This window comes from Haliotis asinina, chromosome 7 (genome assembly GCF_037392515.1).
Source record: "Haliotis asinina isolate JCU_RB_2024 chromosome 7, JCU_Hal_asi_v2, whole genome shotgun sequence".
Lineage (NCBI taxonomy): Eukaryota > Metazoa > Mollusca > Gastropoda > Lepetellida > Haliotidae > Haliotis > Haliotis asinina.
This window is the reverse complement of record NC_090286.1, coordinates 31,016,819-31,043,142: the sequence shown is the minus strand read 5'-3', so window position 1 is coordinate 31,043,142 and position 26,324 is coordinate 31,016,819. Positions and strand designations below refer to the sequence as shown.

The window sequence follows — 26,324 nt, the reverse complement described above, 5'->3', positions numbered from 1 at the left end:
ACCTCTTCTTTGTATCTGATTGATTGCAACTTCGAATTCATGAGCGCGGGTGCATGCGTGCGTACATGCTCCAAGTTCATATGACGTTATGTATACGTGTTCATATATAGTTATACAGACTCTAAGTTCATACGACATAATCTAAAACTCTCTACGAAGTTTTACTGTCTCCAGGTCCATGCGAAGACTTCCGGTATGTTCGAAGGTATTGAGGATCTGTGCTCACATGACATAATGTACGCTCCAGGGTCAAGATTTTTGAAGCACTCTCTTAGAGTAAGATAGTCTTTAGTTAATGTTAACGTGTGACAGCTTAACACTAGGACAGCTTCGAAAATCTAGGTCCAGGGACCCATTTCTCAAAGCTCTCGTAACTTCCTATCCTGTCGGACTTCGTGTTTACATCTACAACCCAATGCACCCGTAGTACTGCATCTTTCGGTGATTTAACGTTAGTATTTCAGCATCGACCATCTTCACCCAACGACGGGTTAATGCGATGTTATTTGGATTTCGATTTAAATCAAGTGACTTAAAATTGGTTTAGAGCTTAGGTCATGGTATAAAGCCTCAGGTAGCCAATCTCAGAGACCTTAGAGAATAGATTAAAAAGCATCCCAAATCAGGACAAAACCATATGCAATCCCTATCGCCTCTCGGATAGTTTTGTATCTTGTTTTGCGATTACACGTTATTATGTTATTAAGGTTTACTGCAATGAACCTTTCAAACTATAATTATTGTTATATTGTTTCTTAGAATCTGTATATTGGGTACAGGTTTTGAGATTGTCTCTATTTTTTAAATAAAGATCTTCACACACTTTCATTGTCAACAGATGATTTCCTTATTGTTATTCAGTAACAGCTGTATAAAAACACTATGCAATATAATTTTGAGATTGCTGTTATCATCAGAGCCGTAACATATATTTTAGGGATTTATAAAGGAGGAAATAGGATCGACATGCACAGTTCGTGTCAGTTACTGGCAAGCTCCCGATATATCGCAATATATATCACAATGCGGGTAACTGAATCACAATATATTGCAATACAGTTCATATCACAATACGGGTACTTGAATCACAATGTATCGCAATGCAATGTATTTGCAGAGTTCTAGTGCTTTTATTTAAAAATAAAGATAATCATAGGTCTTGCGCTCCAGGTTAATGGAAAACTACGCCTCGCTGCGTGGAATTATAAAGCGTTCTTTCATTTTTGAAGCAATCAAGTCACCCTTGCCCATGAAAACCAACAGAAAGTCTGACCTCGACGTAAGGGGCGCATTTCCGACAACGTAACCTTTCATAAAGTTGTGCAAATGCACTTTAACGCCAGATAGTATACAAGTACATATTCGATGACACTGTAGTAGGCGGACGTCGTAAGTGTTCGGTGTAAGGTGTGGGGAATTGTATGGACAAACCTTTTCATGTAAACAATATTTACCGCACCCACCAGCCACACAATACGGTGTCACTAACACGCCCGGAATGGTGCTCAACAGGTGTGCAGATCCACATATATAACAAACAAGGCTTGACGGTTTCTTTGTACCTCTGACGTAGGCGTAATGTAAATAAGTAGGAGAATATTATTTTTTTTAATATCACAATTGCATAACTTTAATGTACGTGGGGGAGTAGCTTGCCAATATAATCATGTACAAACCATTTACGCCGTGTTTAAGAATCAGTAACGTGAACCGCCGTGAACCCTGGCCCTATCTTTCCTGTAGAAATTTAGGATTTGGAAATTTCAGGATGAACTCATTGTAACTCACCGTTGTCCTGTGAATACAGAGGGATTTTGTCTAGACTGGGTGTGTGAATGTAGATTTATGCCGCAGTATGCACATTCCCGCTGTATTTCGGCGGTGTGTAAACAACCGAGACTGGACCAGACAATCCAGTCTTCAACAACACAGGCATACAATTAGTACGTACTGACATGTGTAAGCTAAGACAATAAGCCTGACCACCCGATCCCGTTAGTCGCCTCTTCTTAGGTTGCTGAAGATCAGTTCTCACCCGGATCTTCACTGGTACGTTTGTTCAGGCTGACGATGTCCAGTTCACTAAATGAGAATGCTAAACCTGGAAACTAAAAGATCCTGAAAACCTTTTCGCAGATAATTGTTCATCTACCACACCTGAAAGAGGGGTAATGAAAAAATATTATTCTCGTACAACAGACACAAATGACCCGACGTTTAGATGTCAAAAACCGCGACTTGGGAAGAACTGATTCAGTTCTGATCTTCATCAGCCCAAGCTTGTGACAAGATGCGAGCAAAGGGATTAGTGGTGACGCTCGCTGACTTGGCTGAATCAGGTCATCGAATGCTCATGATGTCAATCACTGGATTTACGGTTATGACTCGAGTATTTACAAACCGCCGTCATATAACTGGGCCATTGCTGAATGCAGCGATACAATAGCAAACAAACAAAATGGCTATGTTGAGTTGCTCCTCTTAGGAATGCGTCAGTATCATCCTGAGATGCGAACTGAATGTGTTTCTCGGTTTGTCAGTGTTGTTGTTGTGGTTGTTGCTGTTGCTGTTGTTGTTGTAATGTTTGTAGGCGGTATATGTTGAAACTGTCACGCTGACCTTTCCTCTCACATATGATGAAACTGAAAATAGTGAAACTGAAACAAAACTATATAAAACTCAAGTACACATTAATGGAATGTTAAACCTTATCCTCATTCGCCGCGGTGACAAATATCTATTGTTCATATTCATATTCTAATTGTTTTGAGAAATATACGTGGTTGTGAATTGTCCTTGTCTGGAAAGTATGAGGCTGTGGGGTAGCCTAGTGGTTAAAACGTTGGTTCCTGACACCGAAGACCCCAATTGGTACAACGTGTGAATCCAATTTCTGATGTTCCCCGCCGTAGTGTTGCGGGAATACTGCCAAAAGTAGCGTGAAACTAAACTCACTCACGCACCCAAGAAAGTACGTGCACACGTTTGAGGGTGGCTAAACACGAGTGAGTGCGTTTCATACCGCTTTAGCAACATTCCAGCAACATCAATACGGGGTACATCAGAAATGGATTTCACACATTTCATAAAAATGTTTATTCCAAACAGACACTCCATGTTCGATGTCGTAAAGATTGAAAATGTCTGGAAAATAAAGGTCTTTCTATGTTCCTTCCAAACGTTGAAATATTTAGTGTTTCGGCGTCTGTTGTTGACCTAGAAACGCTTTCATAGTGTTTGTAATTCTTTTTACGAAATCCAGTTTCCACGCGTTTTCTTTGTTTTGTATCAATATGTCCGAAATTAAACCATTTCCAACAACCAGTTAATCAACAAACATTCACTAACAACAGGACTAATTCCACCAATTCGACCAAAATGTCACGTGCCACAAAAGATCCTCGCTCTGACATAAAAAATGGCCACAGTTGCTTGTCGCTCGGGTGAAACAAGTGTTTGATAAATCAAAATACCCCTGCGAATCTCTTCACCCACAGACAGCCAGCCCTTTTACCCCGAATTCTTTCAACGGGCTACCCGAATGCCCATATCATTTCCTCCTCAATCACCTTGAGTTGACCAAAGCCACAGGTTGTTTGGAAACACGTGCACCCGACCGTGGCAAGATCAAAGGATTAAATTCATTGAAAAATATGTTCCAACATTCCTGCCACCTTCATCCATTGTTGACCTCATAGCTTGACCAATGTCCACGGGAGTTACAAAAGGTGCGTGTTACAGCATTAAGTGACGATTGAGTTGAGGCACTGGTCAAGAAACAACTGTTTAAGGTGCGGGTCACAAAGATTAATTGGGAACAATCTTTAGAAAGCGTTTTGGGGCCACTAGTGGGTTCAACGGATGCTTAAACTGCGTGAGGTGATAATATGCACCCACTGATCAATTTCAGCATAACTGCATGTATCATACTGTGCGAAGTAAACCGGCTGAGAGTTCAAAGGGTTAAAGGTGTCAGTAATAACGGCATTAGGGTGATGTATATCTCTTGAACAACCTTGAGTCGCCGACAACATTTACATAACTGTTAATTCGGTGGGGGAAGTACTCGTCAGTCACGTGGGACTCACAGGGAATGGGTTGTGAATGAATAGCACTGTAGTGACATGGAGTAAATCTCTTCAAGGGTCTTCACACGCGGTCTTTGGATGACGTCACACCGTTAAATCAAAGGACGAACAGAACAAATTGGCAGAGTATTGTGGGGTTGGGCTTTGTTCTATTGGCTATACTTGTTCTAAAGGTTTGGGGATCGGGGTTTGGTCGGGGTGGGGTGGGGGTGAAGGATGGGGGGTGATCTGGGGGAGGGAGCCTTGGGTCTGAGTGGTAGAGGATCATGTCAAGATAGGGCTGGGAATGTTAGGCAGAGGGGTAGGCGAGAGTGCGGATGGGGATGGGGATTAAGCGGGGCAGCTGAAAAGTGCTAAAATATATTTGAATACTTCTCAAACAACGATAATGCCAATGTTTTGGGGACACTACTAAGGTCTTTAGTGAGAGTGAGTGAGTTTAGTTTTCGGTCGCTTCAAGAAATATTCCAGCGGGGGACACCAGAAATAGACTTCACATACTGATCCTATGTCAGGAATCGAACCCGAGTCTGCATGACATGTGAACGCTATAACAACAAGTCTACCCCACTGCCCCATATGGTAAGACGAGGGAACATATTGGTAGCTACAGGCAAACTAACTGCTGCCTACTGATACACTCATCCTTCTGAAATAAAATAACATAAATGAGTCAATTGTAAGATTTAACTGGTTGATCTCCCACCACATAAGCCTAATATATTACCTAATTTAAGTTCACTCATAAAATTGTGTACGGTGAAAATGTATGGAAAAGTTTATTTACTGGAAAAATGACACTTCATTCATTTCTTTGCTTGCTTAAAGAAACCAGCTCAGACAATTTGATGAAAATCTAAGACCCTGTGCGTAAATGGGTTAAAGTTAATCTTAGTAAGATTGCTTCGTGAAAGGAGCCTTAAGTCTTTTCGTGAGCCACGTGGTTCCGATAGTCCTTGGATGAACAAACCTCGATAACACTGGGGCGGGAACGGAGAAGGGTTCATCACATCTATGTACCTTAAAATTGTTGGATATGTATCCTCCGGGCAGAACCAGTCTTCAAGAAAAGGTGACTAACAGGATCGGGTGCGTTTGATTTCACTCGTCTGATGAATCTCAAAACATCCCATTGAAGTAGATAGATGCTCATGTTGTCAATCACTGGACTCAGTTATTTATAGGTCGCCGTCACCTAGATGGAATATTGCTGACTGGGGCGTGCAATAACAAAAAGACCCAAACAAACCCAAGACAACAAACAAAGAAACCATATAAAAACTGTTCCTTGTTTACGACTGCACAAAACAGAAGACAATCTAAAATACTATCCATCAATCACCCACCCCCAACCCCCAGACATAAAAACCCTAAAACCCCCAAAACCCCAAAACATACAAATAGACAACCCCCTCCCCCCAAAAAAAAAAACAACGAAACAAACAACCCCCCAAAGCAAAGCAAAGCAAAGCAAAGCAAAGCAAAGCAAAGCAAAGCAAAGCAACCAAACAAACAAAACCAAGCCCAAAACAAAACACTTCTATAATACCAGTGTGGTTAAAGATGTATAACTGGGTGACTAACCAGGTCACAATGTGGCAGAAATACTGCCAATGTGACTGAAACTAAACTCACTCACTCATTACTGTTCTCCTAAACAGTTACAAATTACACTGGATGAGCGTGTGAACACCCTCTGTAGTCTGTTTGGGGTCCAGGCCCCGGACTCATCCGACCATGGCCCTCAAGTGACCATCCACACGGCGTGTAGACATGTCAACTGTTTGTGTTCTGTTACGTATATCTATGTGTCATTTCACCTGTTGCCCTGTCTAGACAAACCTAATGTGTCAACCTGTCAAGGCTTGGCTCGCTCCTCTGACCTGACCAGCTTTTCTGATCTGTGGAGTTCTGATAAAGACGCGTAATTATCGCTTGATGAATGAGTTGTGTCCTAGTAAGTTTTATCAGTGAGTGAGTTTCGTTTTACAGCACTTTTAGCAATGTTCCGGATGGGGACACCTGAAATTAGCTTGACACATTTCACCCATCTGGGGAATCGAACCTTGGTAATCGGTGTGACGAGCAACCATTAGCCTACCCCACCGCCCCCTAAGTTTTATAAATCCTCGTGATGTAATGTCGTAAAACAGCTAATATATACTTTTCGAGAGATATTAGATAAAAGGTCTCACAACTACTGGGGTTTCATACAGTGCAATCTATCAAATCCGGACTGTGTACAATGCGGTTTTCTCGACAATTTGGACTGCTCTCAGAGCCCTGCAAAAATGTTCTTAATTTATCGTTTAATATAGCTTGGTGTTTATCTGACGACTCTGAACTGCGTATTACGGACTAAATAACCGCTCCAACAATCAATCTGCTATGAGAACAATACTTTCTAATCCGGAATCAGCTGACTATTCCCTTGTATTTGTAATGAGGGTCAGTGATTTTATATCTGTGTAGCCGATTACGTGTCGTCTGTCCACTCACTCTAACACCCGTAACTCCATGAAACTTGTCTCACATTGGAGAGACAATCTGACCACGGCTCCGTGCACTTGGTGCTCTTGGTCGACCAGTTTGGCGTCTGTTATCAACGTCATTTGTCCGTCGATGTCATGAATGTAATATGTTAATTACCGACGGCGCAATGTTAAGAGTTCGTACCGCAATGCTTTGTCTAGTTGCAAATTTCAACATGCCAGTTGCACGTAGTCGTTCTTGACGTGAGACGTTCAAAAGACGTTCAAAAAAGTATCATAACAACTTTGAGTCATAATAAATCTAAATGTGCAGCAATACACTGACTCGTTTGTTTCTAAATCATTTTTGAATAAGTTCATTAAAATAATTGTTTTCACGTGCGTATAATTGAAAACCCTAATATGTCTAGGTGACCAAAATAACCCGCCAAAGTATCCCCAGTCGTCTTTGCACAAAATGCACGACACTTTGGGACTTTGGCGATTATATGAAACCATACAACTAATAATATCCGCAAATAATATCACCCACCCCCTGAAGCAGATTGCGTCGGTTGCAAAGAGCAAAACAGGTGTTCAAATTAACAGAGTGGACTCCGGATATCAGTGGTACAGAATACATTTAAAATCACTATGGTCATTCCACTTCAGACATCTAAATGAACAGAGCCACAGCGTGCCTTTGATTATGTGCTACTTGCTGTTGAAAATTGGAAACGTTTTTAGGCTTAAACCAGGATTAGTCTGTTCCTAAGTAGCTTACACCTATAACAATACCATAGGCTTGATACCTGCAACAGATTCTTAAGCCTTCAGAAGTGCAGGACAATTCAGCTAATCCCCCAGTATGGGTTTGTCGTGGAAGCCCTTTTACGACAGTTTTCTCACCTAATTCAGCTATCACGTGTAGATGTAATCTCTTAATCCCCCATTACCTCGCATTAGAGTAGATCTTTCGTCATTATGCGGTGTCATAACGAAGAATGGCTTCCGATGACCTATTGGCCCACAGCGCCATAGAATCACTCCGCCTGGTGTCACGTCCCCAAGGGAGATAATTTGATGTCGAGCCGCGATCGTATGTTACTAGTGGTTGTTGGTCAACCTCCCGTCGGGGTGGACAATGTGTTTGGTATACCGCGAGAAACTTCTCTCTATCAAGATGGCCTTTCCAGACCCCTGCAGTTTGAAACGTATTGTGTTGTTTAACGACTAACTTGTCATGAATTGTTGAATTAAATGGGGTTGATTGACGGTGTGAAAGACACGTTCTGTTTGATATCTCCCTTTCTTATTATAAACACGTCATTTCTTCGACCCTGGTACACAATTATAAATTTCGTTCATGACCTGTACAGTTAATTAATTATGGATGAACTTCGCGGACAGTAAGTCAAACTCGCTTGTTTTATTACAAATATTCTTCATGACTTGAGCATGTCCAATTTACTCATGCATCAACTTGACCAATACGTGCCTCTAAAACTTTTTTTATATTCGCCAGAATATTGCCAATCCCAAGAAAAAATCAGACTGGAAGCACCGATGGCAAAGTTGGTCCCGTGCTGTTTCTTGTTGCTTCATGGGATTTCAGACTGTAAATTACAATGTGGGGCTATGATCCTTGTCATTTCAGGACTTGCGAAGTTGACCAAGCCACAATTAATCCCAACTTTAAAGTGTCCCCTCCTTAACAGCAACCCCAACAACGAAAGTACGAAGAGAAATATAGAAAAGAAAGAAAGAAGGAACAAATAAAGCGATGTTGAAACCAAACTGACCCCAAAGAAAAATGGTCGAGTAACTTGGAGTTTAAACCTTTGGAAATCTGAAGTGAATTAGTTGCAAATCAGTAAGTTCCGAGTCAGTATTAAGAAGAGGGAGAGTTTTGATAGGTTGATGTTAAAAGACAAACTTAGCATCGTTCAAACGATATGTCAATCATTAGACCAGACAATCCAGTGACTGAGATCATGAACATCGATCTATAACTGGGGTAGATAACTTTCATCAACGAAGTAAGCAACCTTGATCAGCAGATTCTGTTCGTTGGTTGTAACGAGTGTGTTGATGACGATTCTAAACCTGAATTTTGGGGTGAGAAAGAAAGTGACACAAGTCTGAAACCTTTCCACTTCGAAGAATCCATGAACACCAGCGCTGATAGGTCAGTTGTCAATATGATGATCATAAGTAAATCAGCGTCTTGCATCCAATGGATAAAAGCATTTGGTGACACAGTACTAACATTGTGATAAGATGTGTCCCTCAGCAAAACATACCCACTTTACCTTTAATAATATTGCCTGCTAACAAAGGAATCATCTTTTCGTCTGAAAATCCCAGAAACGTTAACAAGATTACAGTAAACCACAGACTCATTTCTACTGCATTGGATTGTTAATAAAACAATAATGTCTAGATGAAAGATTTATTAAGCACCTTCCAGCTGAAGCGACCATTGTATGTAATTTGAGTACTATTTAATGTCCTTCAACCGCGATTCATACTTGTTCATGCTATTCCAAATTCCTCAACATTTATGGGCCATGTGTTCACTGTTCCTTTGATTCAGTGAAATAGACACATTTATTAACGTAATTTGCTTGTGAATGTCCACAGATGTCGTGGTGTTAAGGTATATCCCCACGATCTTTACAAGCCCGTACTGATTCAGTGTCTGTCAGTTTATTGCATGATGACCTCATATTGTCGAGTGCCGACATCCACTGATACGGATTTGGCGTCGAATCGGTTGTTAATGTCAAAAGACATGCTGTTCAATAGCTTGACAGCTTAATGCCACACTGGTTTTTACAGTTATCGCCCTTGTTTGACCTCAGGTTGACCCTTCGTTTCGATTTTGGGTAATAATAATAAACGCTTCTTTTCATGGCATTGTTTCTAAATTGGATGCTTGGGGTGTTTTTTGCCCACCCCCAACCCAACATCCCACCCCACCCCCGCTGTGATTTTGTTGACCGAGAATTGGTAGGTGAATGCGTTTGATCATATTTCATTTTTTTGTCAGTTAGATAGTACGATTTACGTAGTCCACACAAAAGTGATATATTTACGCATTTGAAAAAAGAAACTACGAAAATATAAAACAAACAAACCAACCAACGCGTTTTGTTATAAATGTGAAATCAAAACATAATGTAAACTTTAAAAGCGCTGAAACAGTTGTACACCTTTATGTATCTTATTTCTTTGAACGTCGTATGAGCTCAATCATGCTTTCATCAGAGAACACACACACAAAGGTGTGTGTGTGTGCGTGCGTGTGTGTGTGCGTGTGCGCGTGAGAGAGAGAGGGGTGGGGGTGGGGGGTGATTACATAAGCAAATCGTGCCATACTGAATTTCATTACTGAAATGTGAGGTTAGGCGAAGGAACCCATGCATGCATCAACATATCGCCTCTTGGCAAATGTTTGAGTTTGAAATATGATGCCAATGATCAGATAATTAATTCTTGGTTTCACTCGTGACCAGCTGCAGTAGAGAATTTGCTTGTGACTTTCCAATATTTCATTTTCATCTTAGTATCCTACAAGTCTCAAGAATGTCAAGACCCAGTATAGAAAATACAGAAACTTTTGTGTCTTATTTTCATGCGCCTAAGAGGCGTACGTCCAACAAGACGCTGACCACAAATATACATTTTAAACAAAACATTACAAACATTACGACAACTCTAGCAGTCTGAAAACACTACAAACCCAAAGTCGAAACCGCAACTTTGATAATATGTGAAACACAGTTACCATCGAATAATGTTGTTTGTTTCATTTTTAAACCAAGTGCCAGAGTGTATACTCAATACGTATTGCGTTCCTTCCTCTTGTTTGAAGGAACGAATGTATGCTATCTTTTCTTTCTATTAATTGCATACAATACGCCCTCTTGTCATCATATTAGTACTAGTACATCCGTTCCCATGACCATAGCGCAGTTGTGGAATGTTCCTCGTATTTGTTACGTTTTGACGCTTCAATTCATGTATTGTTATGGCGCTGATTTCACCCCAGTCAACCCCGTCTTTCACCTCTGTTCCCTGCGGCGTTCCTCGTAATTATTCATTATTCAATAACATATAATTATACTAATTTTCATGTCACAATCGTCAAATCAGGCCATTTTGGAAAGGACAGTCAGTAGTACAAAAGATTGCAACCTAGATATTGAAGACACGATAATGATACATTATACCCTAAGGTTTGAATAGATGTATTTACAAGTGATGCCGTGTGTAGTGTGTGCCTTACCTGCGTCTACATTGTGTATCCGGGTACAGCTGCACGGCCTGTGCAGATCCGGTATAGGCGCTGCTGACAATTATCATTCACGTAGATATTTACGTTAAACATTATCATTTGAAGTAATTTGACTCAGGCATTCCTCGATGTCAACTGAAATACCCTTTGTCAGCATATTTTGGCCAGCACGCCGATGGCGAATAGGTCCTACGAATAACATGCAGAGTTTCAGTCACGATATTAAAACTCATGTCTAGATCATTTGTATTTCTACTGTTTACTGTGCTGAGTAAGAAGCTTCAACGGGCTAAATGTTACAGTTCCGATCTCTATGGCGAAAACGTCTACGTCAACTATATCTGCTGATCTTAGTCCTTTCCTGCTGCTTTGTAATTATCAATTATCTACCGTTCTTACTGCTTTTACTTCTTCTGCTGTCGCCACTGATACTTTCACCTCCTATTCCTTTTACCTGTGATTTTGCTTCTTCTGTTGTTGCGTTTACATCTTCCCTTGCTACCCCTGCTGTATTTACTTCTTCTACTGCTGGTTTTACTCCTCATATTGTTGTTGCTGCTGCTTTTACCTTTCCTGTTTCTGATACTTATGCTTCTACTTCTCCTATTGTTGCTACTGCTGCCTTTACTTCTTTTATGGCTGCTACTCAAGCTTTCACTTCTTTGATTGCCACTACTGTTGTTTGTACTTCTTCCATTGCAATTGTTGATGCTTTTACTTCTGTTATTCCTGCGACTGCAACTTTTACTCTCCTGTCCTGCTACTTCTGGGTTTACTTCCTCTATTGTTGTTACTGCTGCGTTTACTTCTTCTATTGTTGTTACTGCTGCGTTTACTTCTTCTGTTGTTGCTACTGCTGCGTTTACTTCTTCTATTGTTGTTACCGCTGCGTTTACTTCTTTTATGGCTGCTACTCAAGCTTTCACTTCTTTGATTGCCACTACTGTTGTTTGTACTTCTTCCATTGCAATTGTTGATGCTTTTACTTCTGTTATTCCTGCGACTGCAACTTTTACTCTCCTGTCCTGCTACTTCTGGGTTTACTTCCTCTATTGTTGTTACTGCTGCGTTTACTTCTTCTATTGTTGCTACTGCTGCGTTTACTTCTTCTATTGTTGTTACTGCTGCGTTTACTTCTTCTATTGTTGTTACTGCTGCGTTTACTTCTTCTATTGTTGCTACTGCTGCGTTTACTTCTTCTATTGTTGTTACTGCTGCGTTTACTTCTTCCATTGTTGCTACTGCTGCGTTTACTTCTTCTATTGTTGTTACTGCTGCGTTTACTTCTTCTATTGTTGCTACTGCTGCGTTTACTTCTTCTATTGTTGCTACTGCTGCGTTTACTTCTTCTATTGTTGCTACTGCTGCGTTTACTTCTTCTATTGTTGTTACTGCTGCGTTTACTTCTTCTATTGTTGTTACTGCTGCGTTTACTTCTTCTATTGTTGCTACTGCTGCGTTTACTTCTTCTATTGTTGCTACTGCTGCGTTTACTTCTTCTATTGTTGCTACTGCTGCGTTTACTTCTTCTATTGTTGTTACTGCTGCGTTTACTTCTTCTATTGTTGCTACTGCTGCGTTTACTTCTTCTATTGTTGTTACTGCTGCGTTTACTTCTTCCATTGTTGCTACTGCTGCGTTTACTTCTTCTATTGTTGTTACTGCTGCGTTTACTTCTTCTATTGTTGCTACTGCTGCGTTTACTTCTTCTATTGTTGTTACTGCTGCGTTTACTTCTTCCATTGTTGCTACTGCTGCGTTTACTTCTTCTATTGTTGTTACTGCTGCGTTTACTTCTTCTATTGTTGCTACTGCTGCGTTTACTTCTTCTATTGTTGCTACTGCTGCGTTTACTTCTTCTATTGTTGCTACTGCTGCGTTTACTTCTTCTATTGTTGTTACTGCTGCGTTTACTTCTTCTATTGTTGTTACTGCTGCGTTTACTTCTTCTATTGTTGCTACTGCTGCGTTTACTTCTTCTATTGTTGCTACTGCTGCGTTTACTTCTTCTATTGTTGTTACTGCTGCGTTTACTTCTTCCATTGCTACTGCTACTGATTTTTCTCCTGTTGTTGGTACTTGTGCTCTTACGTCTTCTGTTGCGACTACTTCTGTTTTACTTCTTCTGTTCCTGTTTCTTATGGCTTTATTTCATTATTCTTGCTACTTCTGCATTTACTCTTGCTACTTCTGCAATTATGTCTTCTGCTGCTGCAAAAGTTGCGTTTACTTCTCTTATCGCTACTACTGCTGCCTTAACGACGACCTCTACTGCCGCTGTTCATTCGTCGCGATTTCAACGTTGGTAAATGCTATGTCGCAATGAAAAGCAAACAATATTCTCACATCCTTCTTACCCATACATACATACACCCCTTAATCATTCATTAAATTTGTTCTTCTTAAAACCAACTATCCCCAATTCAACCTCCTTACACTTCACACAGCCGCGACCTCTTTCACAAGCTCCACCACACACGTGTTCGCAGAGCAAGGTTGTCCTGACCAACGTGAGACCCTCGGGCACCACTCTCCGAATCCCCGCTGAGTCAGTGAAACCGTTCCGCCCCTCGCAGTTAATTCGAGTAGTTTTTGAGACGTCCAGGAAGACGGTTTGTCATGTCAGACCACAATGATTTTCAAAGTAATTGTTTCTTCCCATGGGGTTTTACTGTTACAATACAACACACACCGGACATGACCCCTGCACCTATGTCCGCTTAATTAAACTGTTACTGACAGCGTCTTGTGGTTGGACTACACTCTGAATTGATGGGACCGTACTGGACACTAACGCACTGCGCGGAGTTCAGATCAATCAACGTATGGTAGGCGTGTTTTCATCACCAAACCCCAATGCGTCAAACAAAAACTTAATTCATTCATTCATTCATATGAATAGGGGAAGAAAAGAATAGAAGGCATATATACCGTTACTAACGATTCTCTATCTATATCAACCAGTCGACTGATTCAAAGAGGGGCGATGAGGTAGACAAGTGGTTAAAACATTCTCTCGTTACGCCGAAGACCCGGGCTCGATTCTTCACATGGGCCCAATGTATGGAGTCCAGTTCTGGTGTCCCACGCCGTGATATTGATGGAACATTGTTAAAAGCGTTAAAACATATACACTAACTTTCTGTTCGAAAGAGTACTGAGAAACAACGACATGGATTTATTTGTATTATTCTGAACTTGAATGTGATTCCAGTAACATATTTCATGTAACATGTGACTGATTTTGATATTATCCTTTGCAAATTCATTTACAAACGAAACCCTTTGAAGGAACGCAATATCACTACGCGTCGGGACAAATTAATGCAGGATTTCAGACATAAATTGGTAAATATTAAATGCGCAGAGCACTAAACCACACTAAAGTCATATAGTTGAGATAACTATCGAGCAGTGCCCGAAGGCTAGAAGACCCAGTAAAACACGTGACATAAATTGTTCATAGTGGATTCCATTGCAACAAATGACGTCAGTGTTCTTTTAACTTCAAGTGCGGTCATGTGTGCATTTAAAACATGCAAGATATTATCGCTTGGTTTCGCACTTAGCAGCGTTTGGAGTTGACACACGATAGCTACGTTTTATGGGTACCTGCGTCTTGCTTTCAGGGATGACAAAATCACCGGGAGAGTGATTGTTCTATTTAACGATTTATATGAGGTTGAGTCGGATCGATTTGCTGAGATGTTAAAACTGTCACCCTGTTGCAAAACAAAAATGAATCATTTTCTTTATTGTCTCTCTTCACCTGCAAGCAGCAGAATTTCTGCCTCTGCTCTCATGTACAGCAGACACAATTCCAAACTACCCAAACGGTTTTGGTTTCAAGAAAATCTGTGCATGTGATATCGCGAATTGTTTCATCCATCCTTGTTGACTCAATTGTTTTCAGGCTTTTCAAATTCTAGATTTTAGACACACAAAGAAATCTGCAATATGTGCAAATACCAAAAGATAATTCATAAAGCTGTTTCGTTTCGTATTGATGGTGTAATTTTCAAAGCACTCATAGCACCGCCCACCATCATACGGAGTTTCGTGAGCAGTCTCGGGGATGTATCACTAACGTAAGATTCAACGCCCATGGTTTAACCGAATATGTATGTGTACATAATAGCACCACTTACCTGCACAGTCGGGGATGCCATATTTTCAACATCTACACAAAGCCGCCACAGAATATTTTTCACAAACAGTCATGGTGAGGCAATATATTCACGTCGCGGTCGTTTGGGCTAAATTGGTTTTATTGGCGTAATATTGCCGTAATAAACACAGTTCCACATTCAATGTCAGCGAGTCCGATAAGGTTTTATGACAGTCTGATTCACGTGACATAAGGATATTATGATTTGTAAATGCGTACAGTTATCTGGATCAATTAAACTCAATATTTTCTTCTATTTTGGCAATGCTGTCATACTATTTGGTCAGATTTAGTGGTCAGATTAAGCAGAACAAGGCTATGTTCCTGTGGTTGTATGTAGTTGATTAGAATTTATATAGCATACGAAATGTGTCATCGGATAGGTGGGTAGAGTATTTGTCAGTGAGGGTATGTCGAGGTACTGAGAAGGCGAAATGAGAGTGATCAATTTATTCTTGTCGTATTTCATACCGTAAACAGTGGAGCATCGACCACAGTGTACGATTTCTAATTAGCAGGTTTCCAAAGACACTTTGTCGATAACCAAAGTTTCACAATAGCTTCAAACGGACTTTGCACTAGTAGTGATATTAACATTTCACTGGGGATGGATTCGCGTGGACAGTGCACCAACTATGAAAAGTCAATGACCAAATGGCAGAATGACGGTTGCAGTCGATCAATGACATCAACACTTTATGAAAAGCTTATGATCAAATAGCAGAATGACGATTGCAGTCGATCAATGACATCAACACTTATCCGATAGCAGATTTATGTTGTGTGCATATTGCTTGCTACTGTGGATAACTGCATTAAAATACTAATTAAGAATTAAAAATGCACCATCGAAATCCACAAAATGTGCATGGACTTTAGTATTTCATTTTAGTAAAACTCATTTTAGTTCATGACTACCATTTCGGTATATCTTTAAGGGACATTTCGCAGTAGGCTTTAATTCTGAATTTCGGTTGGGTTGTTCATTTTATACGACGTTTCGGTGTCTTTTGATGTGATTGGCTTTGTTAGTTTCCTGTCGGTGAAGCTAACCATGTCAAAAGATTCAAACAGACCATCAACAAAAAACAGGGTGGCTTCATCCCGCCATCCATCACCTCATTAACTGAAATCACATCGTAATTTCTCATTTCAGACAACGTTATGTAGGGCAGCACAACCTTAACTGACCTTCTAAGCTTTGTCTCAAGGCTTCGACCCTTGTCACTGTTTGGTATCCTGTTCATTGAGAAGATAAAGAAGAGGATCTAGGGAGAGAGGAAAAGAGGAAGTAGAGAAAGATGAAGATTAAGAAGGAAAAGGGGAGCAGGAGAAGAAGATCAGGACAATGGAGACGTATTAAAGAAGAAGGAGTTGAAGAAAACGACAACAGTAACAAGGAAAAGTAATACATGATTAGTGAGTTTTCGTGTCGGCTTTAACATAATTTGTCTTTTGCCATGTTCTAGCTTTTTGATATACGTACTAGCATATCTACCGAAAAATAAACAAAAGATAAAAAGACAAATAATATTTTGCAGCATACACTTTTTGTTATGTCAGTAGGCATCTTAATCCACCTCTCTCTTCACCGAATTATTGATGGCCTCTTTCTAACGAACTGTCCCCGTATACCAGATAACCAAGGTATTCTTGTAACAATCCTTGCAGTGTTGATATGACGGGATATAAAAGGGCAGTTCACACGGGACAATCCCTAACACACACAAGGTTGGATGTGCCTCAAAATTGAAGATTTTAGCCCCCTTGAATCCCCTTGAAGTATGACTGACATTATTTGAAAGGTCCCTTCTTAAAACACGACCTCTGTCTCCAGGCTAGCAAGCTTATGGATTAGGTGATGACTGAGCTGAAAATATGATGCGCAGGAAAGCAAGGTAAATACAGTTTTAAAGCTAAAACCTCAAAAAGTAAGAGTTAAAAAATGAGAACAGTAAAATACTAAAAAAGACGTTTCTCACATAATCTGAGAACAAGAACCACGTTGTACACAACAGCTATCGGATAATTTCACAGCTTTGATGCATGTCGTTGTTATGATAATGCTGATGACAGAGGGATGATAAAATACAGCCAGATGCAGAACGGTAGATCATTTTACAACCACTGAAGCAGGCAAACTTTGTCGGGCGTGAAACTGCATACGCAGCTTTTTTCCATAATAATATTGACTTAATTTGATGGTCGAGCTGGACCGCTCCTAGTCTGTCTGTCACTTTACTCCACATCAAAGAGTTGCGCCGCACCTTTGTATTGGGGTATGAATTGTCTCGTATGTCTTTAAAATCTGTTAAGTAGTTGTTTTGAAAGGGAAAATAGCATGTACTTTCAACAACTTTAGTTTTATGCAGTGTGTCTTATTGATTGGGTTGTGGAGGCTAGCATCGTTCTTCAGTAGCTGTGACATCTATCCGTGTTTATATGCACTCTTTGAACTGGGTGGATTGTCCACCCTACTCGCGGTCTCACCACTCCCTTCAACGGGACAAATGTGGGGACGTGTCTTGTCGTTACCTGGATCCAGGTGAGAGGATTACAGGTGTGAGGTTACAGATGTAGTCTAGTGGACACTGCATAGATCACGATGTCCAGTGGGTAAAGGAAGTGGGTGACGAATCAAAGGGTCTCACTGGGACAATGATGTGACGCTGTCTCTTGGATTAGGAACTAACCGATAATCTTGCTGCTGATTGAGGAGTACATTAACCATTAAATAAACAAACAAACAAACAAACAAACAAATAAAACGAGGGTGTGTGAGGGAGTGAGTTAGGAAGCAATGGGGAGAGTGAGAGTGGAGGAACAAAGGATTGTTTGCTGTTTAGCGCTACACTCATCAATATTCCAGTTGTAAAATTAATCAAATCTGGGCCAGGCACGAAGTGAGTGGTATCATGCAGACGTACAGATACGGGTTAAATACGCAACTATTTACGTGAAAGCCCAGTTCCTATTAAGTCTATTGCGTGCAAGTACGTAAGTTTCGAAAATGCTTTATAAATTTGATCGTAAATGCCTACATACAAAAATAGATCAAATAACTAAGGTATGTTGAGATGTTCTTTTTCAGCACATGGCAACTTGTTTATCGTCTTATCATTTCTCATATTACAGATCAAACATAAATAACAATTAATTACAATATAATTCATGGAAAATGGCAATATACCCATTTGGGTAGGTGGGTACAATTTATTTGGTTTCTTACAAAACATTAGGATACCCATTTGAGACGAACACAATCGCGTACATGACTCATTGACCAAAAAGGTTATGAGATACCCATCTGAGATGAACACAATCGAGTACTTAACTCACTGACCAAAAAGGTATCAGTAACTCTGCCATGACCATCGATCGATGCGGTTGGGATATTGGGATCCTCTTTGATACTTCTCAAGAGAAACATGGTTTGCTGAAAACCAATTCTAACCCGGATCTTCACGGGTGCGAGGGAAACAGAAAGAGAGAACCCACGTAGCGGGTCTATTACCTAAACAGACACAACAATGAAACCAAACGTAGAATCATAATGAAAACAATACAAGGGACTTAAATTAAAATTTGCATTGTTTTCCAAACATCGAACCTGCTGAGGTTGGACACAACGGCAGGACACAAGTCAAATATTGGCACAAACACACACCATACTAAAGCTACAAATCTAAACAGGCAAATAATATACAAAATGCGTAAAAAAATAAACACATGGTGTAATCGGCGGGTGGTATTGTTAGGGCATGACCTACCCTTTCCCCCCAAACCCGTTTTCATAGCCATTTCTGAAGGATCCACTCATAAAAGTTTCACAACTTTTTTGCTTTCCAACTTAATGAAATCGTTTGGATGATCGAGGTCGATTCTTCTCTAACGTTTAATGTATACGCGCAATCTATTATATGATCTTCTAACATCAAAAAGTAAATGAGAATAGGGAGACATTTTCACAATTCACTGAAACATATAACCCTAGTTACATAGATATTTACTATATGTCATCTGCCACAATGAAACAAACTGATAACAAATAGCAAATAACACAAATCTTTTCCAGTAATTCTGCCATGGGGATCAGGAAAGAAATTAGACCCGGGAGCCACTTCAAAACGTCTCAGATTTGTAGGACATAAGTTAGGTGAACAGGATAAAGGAGCGATATTTATCGGACCTTGTACTTTAAGCGTCTTTGTCTATGTACCTGAAGTCGACAGAATCCGCCTTTAATGTGAATTTAGCATCTTCGAAATATCCTGCCCATTAGCCCGTGTCACCACAAGCCCGACACGGGTCCATCTCATGAACACATTTATTATGGGGCTGTCAAACGGAATACAAACGCTATTGTGGACACGTCTAATATCATAATTTATACAAAGGCGAGTGCCAAATCTAAAGATGTCTAGTTACTGATACCAGAACATGGCAAGCTTTGGGGACACTGGGGACACAGATGGTATGGCCAACTAAGGCGATGCAAGTCTGTACAGAGTAACTTCCCTTCGAGACACCAGGACCATATATCATGGGTTCGGATCCATGATCTAGGTAGGATTCTCAACACTACACCCGTTAGCTTCCAGAACTAAGAGGTGGTACATTCGTTTGAGGCGTTTTGAGCAAAGCTTCATCCGATAGGTGTGACAGAAACTTCAGTTCGAAGGTTCGAATCCCGTTTTGCTCTGATTATGTGTCTTGATTAATCAGCACCGTACCATGCTCGTGGCTAGATGGAAGTAGAACTGACTTCCAAAGTCTTCCTGTCTATAGTTTCTTAATACATACAGGTCACATTCACAGAAAGGACTTTAAACAAGGGGATTCGATACAAAATATAAGGAAACATGAAATTCATTCAGAAAACAAAATTTGAAACACTTCCATATTTTCATCAACTTATGTTGGAAAGTCTGGGCTACACGTAATACAAAGAAGAGGCATTCTCTGAGGTACTATATAGCTACTCATAGTGTTGGTCACTGGATTGTCTGGTCCAGACTCAATTATTTGCAGACCGCCGCCATACAGCTGTAATATTGCTGACTACGGCGTCAAACTAAACCGATTCACTCATTTGAAAAGACAGCTGTATGTAAAGTATGCATGACATAGATTCAAGTGGCATCTTAATCCGACAGTGTATAGTCATTTCATTGTCTGGCCCAGACACGATTACTTCAACAGACTGCCATGTTGTAACTAAAATACGCGGTGCAGCGTCAAACAATGCTCAGGCTTAAAAAAGGTTGTTAAGAACTCATTTGTGACCAGTTAATGTGACAATCAATTAAGTTTGGGAAATGAATCTGTTTTTGTTTAAATCGAGACAAACACCATCTGAAATAGGAACTCCATGTGACAGATATGTTTATTCAAGGGTCGTGGAGATAAAGGTAAGGAAATCTGCTATTTCTCTGTTAAAGGAGCCAGGGAACAATCTGAGCTCAGTATCAAGAGGCACTGTCCCTGTGCAATTTATGACTAGAATTAAATAAACAATTCCAGAAATATACCATCAATTACCTAAACTGCACAGAGACAATAAACACTATGGTAGAGAAGGCCCGAATCATGATTGGTCTTCAGCAACCAATGCCTGTGATATGGCACGCTGATTGGTTGATGCATGCTATCATATCGCGACTGCGTAATTCGACGTTCATGATGTCAGTCACTGGAATGCCTGGAGAAGACTCGATTCTTTACAGACCGCCATCACATAGCTGTAACAATTAGACTACCCCCTACCCATGTTTGTTATAAGTAAGGATGGGCTGTAGGGTAGCCTAGTGGTGAAAACGTTCTCGTCACACCGAATATCCGGGTTTGATTCCCCACATGGGTATAATGTGTGAAGCCCATTTCTAGTGTCTCCAGTCGTGATAGAGCTCGAATATTGCTAAAGGTGGCGTAAACCCTGAGAATAAGTTAAGAGACACGTTTAAAAAGGTTGTCAGACACTTAGTCCTCCAACAACAAATGAGTAATGCCCAGCGTGATTGATGTGATACATGGTAATACAAATGTACATTCAATCTTGCCATTGAATAGCATCGCACGTTTTGCCCTTTCTCCATGTTAGTTTTAAATACTTGCCTGTGATTATGTTTCAGCAAATGAATAATCAGGTCATAAAATATATTTTTTTATGTGCATTTCCTGAAAGGTTCTTTAATTCGTCTTTGTGGACGCAGAGATAACTATCTCGCTGAAACCCACTAATCTCGCCGATGAGTATCGTCTGTCGTCATTTGCATGTCGAGTTATGTTACCTTTTTCCAAGTTTATACCAGAACGCAAGAGCTGATGTTTACAGTATTATTTTGACTATCCATACTTTCAGTTGTATTTGTACCACTTCCTGAACACGCGTACCTTTATGTAATCGTGGTTATGTTAGTCGAAATATCTCGACACGTCGACTTACCAATGACTTAGATGTTGATCACTGGATTGCCTGGTCCAGACTCGATTATTTACGGTTGTGAAAATTTACGTGTATCCTTGAATGTACCCGTACACCCTAACATGTACTCGTACCTCAATAGTTTCGTATGTACGTAGATATAATACCATGGTGTTGTGTGACCCTGTGTGTAGAGCTCAGGTCACAAATTAGTTAGCGCGGACAGTCCTTGGATGGGTGACCGTGTTTGGCAGCTTGACTCATGAGAGTTTCTAGGACTTCAGTCCTGGGCCTCGTTTCATTAAGCTCTCGTAAGCCTAAGATCTCGTAACTTTTCTCGTAGCATTCGTACCTCCTATACTGTAACATAAGAAGTAGGAATGCTACGACAAAAGTTACGAGATCTTAGGCTTACGAGAGTTTTGTGAAAGGGGGCCCTGTCTTACAACGAAGCACATGCGATACATGTGGTCTCACTTTAGTCAAGTGAGTTTGTCCAAAACTGCTCTGTTTACCCAGTTGAAGTGGGTACTCGATAGGGTAAAATCACGTGACTTTACAATAACCTTCTAGTGCCCTCACGGGCAACTTTGGTTGTCCAGGGTAAAATGTGCTAACGCTTTGAGCATGCACCAATTTGTGGAAAATTATAAGTATAAATAAGTATTATTAGTATAAGTAAGTGACAAACACACGATGGAACATTCGCCTTGTCTAAATGGAGGCTAAGCATTACTGGTTGACAAATGGTTGAATTGTACACCACACATTACATTTGCCTTTTTTGCCATTCCTTGACATATAAAGCCAAGGTAATACCATCCCGTCCTATTTGTTTTATTAAGAAAAGAGATAACCCGTTGCCTATACCGTTCTAAAACGGATCTGTGTTCAACCCAGCATAGAGAAGGTATCTACATTTCATCAGCCCTTAAACAGTTTTAACGTAGACACGGTCCATAAATGACAAACAATGTTACCCGATGCAATGATATACTTTAACTTGAACCATTCGGTCCCGTGTTGGTTTTAGGTGTACAGTTGCCTGGCATGTGTTTCAACTTGAAACGAAGGACACAAGTGAGACCGCCTGAGTTGTTTCTTATTTAGAGCTATGCATAAAGATTCACAGTGACAAAGGGTCGGTTTCTACTTTCTGTTCATGTCGAACGATATTCCAACAGTTCCCGCCCTTTTTGGGGTTGGGTTTCACAACTTTTGAGATACAGTCGAGTCTGAGCCTGCCTTTTTTATCCAATATTTCAACGACCGTCATACGACGCATGCTCAGAAGCTGTTTGATCAAGGTTACAACATTCAAGGCCTCAGTAAAGCTGTCAAAAATGGCGTCCGATGAAATTCCCTATATTGATTTGTATCATACGTTCCTAAATTAAAATTGCCAACTTACACTTATCAGAGATGTACACAAAGTACGCAGTCTAGATTACCAGTGGTCCGTCTTTGTGGAGTCGTGGTGGCAGAGCGGGCTAGGCGACTGACTTTGTGTACTGGCAGCATGGTGCCTGACTCGGAGGGTGCGTTGTGAGTGGCGTTGTGTAATCATCGTTCCTAAATTACTTCAGGTGAACAGTTGAATTGGTGTATATGTTTTTGACGGGTGCAACCAGTGGGGCAGGATACGTTCACCTTTTCGCGAACACCTGGTGTCAACACTGTTTGATTGTGATTCATAAACACATACTCTGTCATGGTATCGCATGGTGACAATCACTAGATTTTTGGCACGGACTAGATGTGTTTACAAACAACATCGTAGAGCAGTAATACAGCCAAAACAAATATATGCCAACTATATAACTGTCATAAGTGTACTATCGACTCTACTTTGACGGTTTTGTAGTGTTTCTACTCAAAACGTTATATATTTTAAAGTAGCTAGGGGTTGGTTAACCTCATACAGAAACAGATTCTCCGGACGGGGAATGCTGTCCTGTAGCCACCGTGTGAGGCATTGGTCAATGAATCTCGCATGTAAACGTATCACAATTGCTTAGATCCGATGTTCATGATGTTAAATTACCGTATTGTCTGATCCAGAACATATTTCATTCCAAGACCGCCCTCATATAGCTGCAACATTGAAGCGTTAACCAAAGCACTAACCAGCCAGCCAACCAACCAACCAACCAAAACAACTAAACCAACTAACCAATCAGCCAGCCAACCAACCAATCTGTACAGTCGTCTCAGGCGCCGCAATTCCTAAATTTGATGAAGCAGGCACAACCTGACCCAACAACTATCTCGTTCTTGTTAAATGAAACGCTCTAGTACCACCTTTGTCGTGTTTCAATGAACTAACTATACCTGTAATCCCGAAAACAGGGCCAGAATATCAGAATATCGCTCCCGTAGAGACCCGTAGAGAACGTCTGCCATGAGGGGAACTTCTCACGTTTTTTTGAACCCTGCCTTAATCAGGCCGTGTCCTACAAACCACGAGTGACACCAGGCCGATGGAACAGTCGTGGTTGGGGACATATCCACCCTGGTATAGCTGTGTCTCAGGTGGATCATTCCCGAGTCAGCTTACACCAGGGTGAATAGCTTTTTACTGTGAAGATTTTATGTCCTTGAATGTTTCACCCCAAAAAAATTAACTATGAACGAGCGAATACTGTTTGAAGGCGCAGGCAGATATATATCAACTATATCACAGGCGCGTGTAATTCATCACGTGTTATTGATGTTATTAGTGAGTGAATATGAGAGAGTGGTTAACTCTTAGAACAAACTCCGAGCAATAACGGAATGGATATCAGAAATGGCTTCAAACATTGTATCCAGATGGGGAATCGAGATCGAGTCTTCGGCGTGAGTATGGGTATGGCAGTATGGCAGAATTGTAGCAATATCAAAAATGAGTACCAGAATGGGCTTCAAACAGAACCCCGAATTCAATTTCAAATAGAGTTGGTTAAAGGGCAAACTGAAACTTCATTCAAAACGAGAACTGAAAGTAAAGTCACGCGTTGACGTGAAGACTTCATGCACAAATGATGACTTGCACTTTTGCGATAATACGCAGTCTTGACAATTATTCGAATAACATCAAGACACATCAGGTTAACGAAGGGAGGAAAGCTGAGAGTAATGTAGGGCTGAAACCTTCACAGCTTTGGTGAACGATCCGGGCATAGATATGGAGCTTACGTAAACGGTATACAAACCAGGGCCATCCAGGATTCGCACCCAAGACCATGGGTTCCTGATGTGCCCGAGGGGGGCAACTCTGCACTGAGAACTGACGAGACTGGAAAGATTCGAACACTTCTTTGCCACTGTTTGTCACAGACCAATGTGGTTTTCGACGATTACATGTTTAAAAAAATGTTAAGTATTGTACTGTGAATCATTCTGAGTCGGGGTCACCTAAAGAATGTATATATTTAATAAAAATAACGTTTGCGAAGACATGAGGGTCTGTGCTTCTCGTCCCCTCTAGAGCTTTGGCTACAGTGTGTGTGTGTGCGTGTGAAAAGGATTCTTTACATCTGTTTCTTTTCATTTCACTTAGTTTGTTTTCTGGGATGATCGTTTCTTTAACAACGTATATCTTCTTGTAATGCATGTTAAAATATGTTTTATTTGTCCATAAATTCGTATCAAAAGCTAAAACTATTCTTGTAGTGGCTTTTTATTTTGATATATTCTCTATTAAACGATGAGTAAAAGGTTACAGCGACAGATGTGTCTGAATATATTGTATCATTCTACATATACACAAATATAGCGGATACCTCCTGTTAATACACCAGTTTAGTTCAATTCTTTACTCTTACAAATGACCTGTAACAAGAGCATATATTGTAGAATCATATACAAATACAAATTCAAGATTGGAGAAACAACATATTAACGTCTCTTTCTGACAAGAGGTTGTAGATGTAGGATATATATCTATAGATTTACTATGTTTCGAGATGTTTCTAGAGAAACTATTTTTGTGAATTATGTTTCATTGGGACAAGAGGTTAGGTTGGTGGATATATATTGTTTCCACAAAGTATTTAATGCTTTGCAATGAAGTGTCAATTTACACTTCAAGTTATTTGTCAGTACTAGCTGAAATACCAATGGAGGGAGATATGGAAAAGAATTATGTGACGGTTGACTTATTTGGAGCTTCAGAATTGAAACAGCCTTGGGAGGCAAGTTGTGTTCATCTTCATAAGCACCTACACGATCTTAATATCACCAGCCCTATACAACAAGGAGTGGGTGCCTCCTTTCAAGGTCACTTCACCTCATTTCGTTCCAGTACTGTGGTCATCAACAATGCCCGCCGTCTCCGATACAATCTGTCAACTGGGGCGCGAGACAGGGTTTTCTGGGGTTCTACCCGGGGTAGTAGGGGTCAGTGGGCTGAATACCCTGGGGACAAGATTGATGGGGGTTGCAGCAGTAACTTAAAAACAAACATTCTTTGGTGAATTTCATGAGGTTGTTTGGATGGAGTGTGTTACAAAGCATAGATATAGACCGTTGACCAAGTGTTAGAGGGCCAGTCTGGCGTGACCTACATGGGATAAAAGTACAGGGGTTTGGTACTTTGAAGTGGTTGTAAAATACAGCGATTTCTGTCAACCGTTGTTTAAAATCGTATGGACTTTATGTTCGGATAAACGACAATTCTGTAACGACATTAACAAATATAATAACAGCCATGAAACACTCACACTGTAATCTTTTGACATACTCACAACAAACATTTTATCGCACAACAATCAACCCCACAATAATACAATTACACAAGAATTTTCGACAGTCATAGATGACACATGAAACAAGAGACGTACAACAACAACCAACAGTCATGCGACAGGTGATGCAAAGACATACAACATTA

General features: G+C 40.5%; 1 protein-coding gene across 1 annotated transcript; it reads right to left on the bottom strand.

Moving 5' to 3' along the window:
* Positions 1-11,603: 11,603 nt before the first annotated feature.
* Positions 11,604-12,902, bottom strand: LOC137291949 (aggrecan core protein-like). Its single transcript, XM_067823502.1, has one exon. The coding sequence runs from the start codon at positions 12,900-12,902 to the stop codon at positions 11,604-11,606; it is 1,299 nt and encodes a 432-aa protein (XP_067679603.1).
* Between the last annotated feature and the right edge of the window lie 13,422 nt (positions 12,903-26,324).

What these genes read in the sequence shown, in the direction of transcription:
- LOC137291949 (XM_067823502.1), bottom strand. Translation starts at nt 12,902, where the DNA reads ATGGAAGAAGTAAACGCAGCAGTAACAACAATAGAAGAAGTAAACGCA.